The 4,934-nt window shown below is 34.0% G+C and overlaps 1 protein-coding gene across 1 annotated transcript; it reads right to left on the reverse strand.

The window, feature by feature from the left end:
- Window positions 1-444: 444 nt before the first annotated feature.
- On the reverse strand, window positions 445-4,166 carry LOC124896546 (F-box/FBD/LRR-repeat protein At1g13570-like). The gene is made up of 3 exons (XM_047408096.1): window positions 4,079-4,166; window positions 1,173-1,232; window positions 445-1,067 (listed from the first exon to the last, which is right to left on the reverse strand). Exons 1-3 carry the CDS (start codon window positions 4,164-4,166, stop codon window positions 445-447), a joined length of 771 nt encoding a protein of 256 aa, XP_047264052.1.
- Between the last annotated feature and the right edge of the window lie 768 nt (window positions 4,167-4,934).

Below are 4,934 nucleotides of genomic sequence, written 5' to 3' on the forward strand. Positions count from 1 at the left end.
GTACTCGGAGTGTCCTGTAGAATGGTCCTTCAAAATGATTTATGACATTCACTTCCACGCCAATATCCTTCTTCTTCGAGCTCAGCACCAAATGAAGGTCATTCAAATTCAGAGAAAGAATAAACATTCTTAGAAGAGAAAAGATTTGATCTTCATCATCAAAATCGAACTCAAATAAAGTCATAACCTTCAAGTTGTGTAGGTATGCAGGGAGCCTCTCCGTTCAGTAGCAAAAGACTTGAGGTACTAATTGTCCAGAGTAAAATCGCAAATTTCAGTCCAGCAGTTGAGTAGATAGGTCAAGTTCACCGGTTTCTCTTGATTCTTTTTTGATGATACAAGTCTAATTGTTTTCAGCTTCCAACAATCCATGAAATGACCCAAGTCAAGTGATTCAGTTCTCCTGGTAAGGAAATATACTTGGGAAAGTCTTGGAGCATATATTTACGCGTTAGCAAAACCACTACACGCGTTAACTTGCAGAATAACAAGGTAGGGCATCCACAAGAAAGAAGCTGCAATGTCATCTAATAACAAGACGACTTTAAGTAGTGAAAGACTTTTGAGCTTGTGGAAACCCCTAAAGCTGCACGGCGGCTTGAAAATGCAATTGGCCAAGCACAAGCTTTCTAGTTCTACATCATACATGTAGGAAGGTAATATATATGGAGCAGCATCTTGTAGATTCAGAAGGTTGAGATTCATGATACCATTTCTCAACAATAAAAGCATCCATTGATCGATAACTGAGTGCTTAGAAGGAGGTATTGGTGAAATCTCTAGGACAAATGTCTTAATAGCTCCATGGTGCTGCAACAGAACTGTATCAATCACGTCTATTAAAGGCTTTCTCTGGCAAAATTGAGCAGAAAATACAAGTTTGGGGATTGAAGCCCAAACATATCTCCACGGTCTAGACAAAATACCCATTCTTGCAGCTTCCTCCATAGACAAGCGCTCTTGAATGTGGTGTTTGACACTAATGGGAAGAGCGGTAAGTCTATCAAGTTGGTCCCCTTCAACATAAGGTCTCTTACTGTCGCAACTTATCATGGCCATTTTGAGTCCTGAATATTTGGAAAGAAAAAGAAGAAAGTCAGAATATAATTGATACTATAAACATCTTCAACATGCTTCATCTATATGACTCATGTACAACAACAGCAGCATACGCGGTGTAATTCCCACAAGTGGAGCGCAGACGTTACCCTTATCTCGTGGAAATAGAGAGGCTGTTTCAGAAAGACACATAACACAGCAAGTTTAAAAAGGAGAATACAACCATAAATACGACATATAGCAACCAATTAAGTCTAGAAAACAATAGGAAAAGCTTAAAATAACCATATCAATTTACAACACAGCAACATACTCAATTTATAATTCCCACAAGTGGAGCGCAGACCTTATCCTTACCTCATGGAGATAGAGAGGTTGTTTCGAAAAGATGCATAAGAAAGCAAGCTTAAAAAGGGGAATACAACCGTAGTCCGTAAATAAGAAATATAGCAACTAATAGGAAAAGCTTAACATAACCAATTATCTATTTACAACAATAACAACATACACAATGTATTTTCACAAGTGGGACGCAGACCTTAACTCTACCTCGTAGAAATAAAAAGATTGTTTCGGAAAGACCATCAAAGAAGTAGCACATAACAAAGCAGATTAAAAAGGAGAATACAGCAGTAAATAAGAAGTATAGCAACTAAGTCTAGCAAATAATAAGGAAACCATAATACAACCAATTATCAATTTATCACAATAAATATCCAGTTATGTAATCTATTCTATCGGTTTTTTTTTTAAAAAAAGATGGAGCAGCGAAAACAGGGTTAAAATGACTCTCTTTGAATTGAAATGACTTTCAAGCTTTCAACGAGCTTTCAATAATTTTATTAAGCATTAAGTGGCTTTAAATAGCCAACATAAAACAAAAATCTGCATAATTTGAAATTTAAAACAACCTAAATTATCTCAACAACTAAACAAACTACAAATATTTAAAATTCAAATTCATCTAAATCTAAACTACTTATTTTGCTAAAAACTAGTGCAGTAACTTAAAGCAATTTCCAACATATTCTAACAAGCTAAGTTTCTCAAACTCTTCAAAAATGTTATCGCACCCGTGTTGGATCCTCTCAAAATGCACTTCTTGTGAAGAATCCGACATGCACACGATGACATTTTTGAAGAGTTCGAACAACATAGCTACCAAGTACCTACCAAGCAATCATGCCATGGAGATTGGAGATGTTGTACAAATTAAAGCATCCAAAAGTTGAAACAACTATTTTGGCTACAAACTTGAAAGTGCAACGGCTAAAGTTAAATTCATGATTAAAATTTAAAATGTACAAATATTTATATTTTATTTGTGAATATTTTTATATATTTTTTATCAGTTCAATTTGGTTATTTTGAAGTAAAACCAAAATCAAACCACATAAGTATCGATTTTTAAATTTTAAAACCAACCTAACCAAATGTCAGTTTTTTTAATCGATTTAATTTGATTCACGGTTCGATGTAGTTACTTGTGAACACCCCTAATTTTACAGTTTTGACAGATTAAATAAAAATTACAGCTTTTTGGTGAATCCAAATTCACAGTCCAGGCTGAGCCAGGTAGGGCCAAGGGGTCTTACACTTTTTATATCTAGTTAATGTTGAATTCTCTTCATGTTTTTTTTAAAAAATCCCATTAGCGAAAATAACCACTGGGAGGCTAATAATAAACAGATATAAATTAACTTTGTAGAACAATCTGACTTCTATTTAGTATTGACAGATGTGGTTACTTGATATCTATGAATTTAATCGAGGTGTGTGAAAGCTGACACAGAAAGTAGATTATCAAAATAAAATGATGGGAAAACCTATGATTTGATGAATGCACGGCGGAAGGCAATGTGTATATACACTCATGAATGCTTGTTTAGGGGTTTGACTGTGATTCCAATGGGAATTATATAGTTTGAGTCATTGACACTTTGGCCGCTCGAGTTAAGCAAGTTTCTTTTTAGAGTATGGACAGTTTGGTGCACTAAAATTCTCGTTATGTATAAATCCGTAAAAGGGTTAGACAAGGGGTTGTTTCCACGGGTTAAACTCATAACCTCCTGACCACATGAAGTATAAGTTTATATGTTTGTATTATAATACGTCACAAGTTATATCTCGTCTCTTTAAAAAAGCTCATGGTTTGTTAGGTATGGATTTAATAGCAAAGGGTAAAAACAAAAAAATCAATCAATTTGAAAGACAAATCATGCAATTAAACGGCGAGTAGGCTTCTCTCAAGTCCTGAAAGATTATGATCAACAACTCGTGAAAATTGCGTCTTCAAACGCCAGGACAATTAAATATTTTTTATCTTATCAAAAGAGTCATCGAAATGTTTCGGTCTTACGTTGGTTTCGATTTATCTTTTGGAATATGACAAAGAAGAGAAGATAGATTCACTACGTCATTCATAAATGAGAATTTACGTTAAGTAATTACGTAATTGAGCATGAGAGTCAATTCAATAGAAAGATTCATATTTAGTTTGAGAAGAGATTATGAAATTTTCGAAAGAAATGGAAAAATAATTTACTTCCATAAAGTGATTGATTAGATAACTGAAAATAATGGATCTTGTTATGCAATCAAACAGGAATAAGCAATACAATAAATAAAAGGAAACAAGAAGTACACACAGATTTTAAGTGAAAACCCTAGACGGAAAACACAACGGGAAGAGGAGGAGAAAAATTCACTATATCGGAGAAGAATACAAGGAGGAGACGAAATATCAATGACACATGAAAAACCATCAAAAGCCAACCCTCTAAACCACACTTATATGATACGTGCTTACAAGAAAATACTAAACCCAAAAACTTATAGGTCGCACCGCGATCACCACAGATCTCCAATAAATTCTCATAATTACAGGCTTACCAATATGGGTCACACTGCAATCTTTTCGGGCCAGGTCAATAAAATTTGGGTCACAAACTCTAACAGATCTTGAATACTATTTGAAGTTCAGATAAACTAGACGTGCATGGAGGGAATATTGACCAACTGCACCCGATGGTGTGACCTAGTGGCTCAATGAAGTTGGAATGAGCACCATGAGGTTTCAGGTACCTGTTGCTGGTGGGAGGTGCCATGTATCCCGTGAATTTAGTCAAGGTGCGCGCAAGCTGGCCTGAACACCACGGTTATAAAAAAAAAATATATTGAACAACTTAAAAAACTCCTTCTCACTTGCAGAAAGTCAAAATCGAAGCTAAGCCGTTTTGATTAAGTAAATAAATAATCTAAATAGAACGAGAAAGTTAATATGACTAATTCAACTTATAAAACTTGGAAATAATTAGAAAACTACACATAATCCCCATTATGTTGCACTCAACAAAATATATTTCTGACTTACAATTCACTCTACTGTAAAACTAAATGAAAACATAATAAGAGTTCTCACAATTATGTTACAAAAATAACATATCCTTGTCATTAGATTTTAATGACCTTGTTATCCAAATAGCATAATAAGCAATTAACAAGCAATTAGGTTATTAATTGAATCATGTGCAAAGTAGAATTGCGAAATATATCAAGAGTAGAAGTGGTAATAAATGTATTTTATTTAATTCAAGATTTTACTTAACCATGGCTATGGCTGATAATATAGGTCATTGTTCTCAAAAATGATATCAAGAATGTGAGCTTCAAAAATAAATTTAAGTTCTTAAATTTTAAATATATGCTCAACTACGTTATGTATGGACTAGACTTAATGTATGCCAAAATGTAACGATAACTTTCTTTTTTGGCTGGTTGCTTAGATAAATCACCGATCTGATTGAAATTGATCCATGACACAACCTTCATTTAATTCACTTGGTACTCATTGAAGAGTTTCGACTAATTCAAAA

This window comes from Capsicum annuum, chromosome 3 (genome assembly GCF_002878395.1).
Source record: "Capsicum annuum cultivar UCD-10X-F1 chromosome 3, UCD10Xv1.1, whole genome shotgun sequence".
NCBI classification, from domain to species: domain Eukaryota; kingdom Viridiplantae; phylum Streptophyta; class Magnoliopsida; order Solanales; family Solanaceae; genus Capsicum; species Capsicum annuum.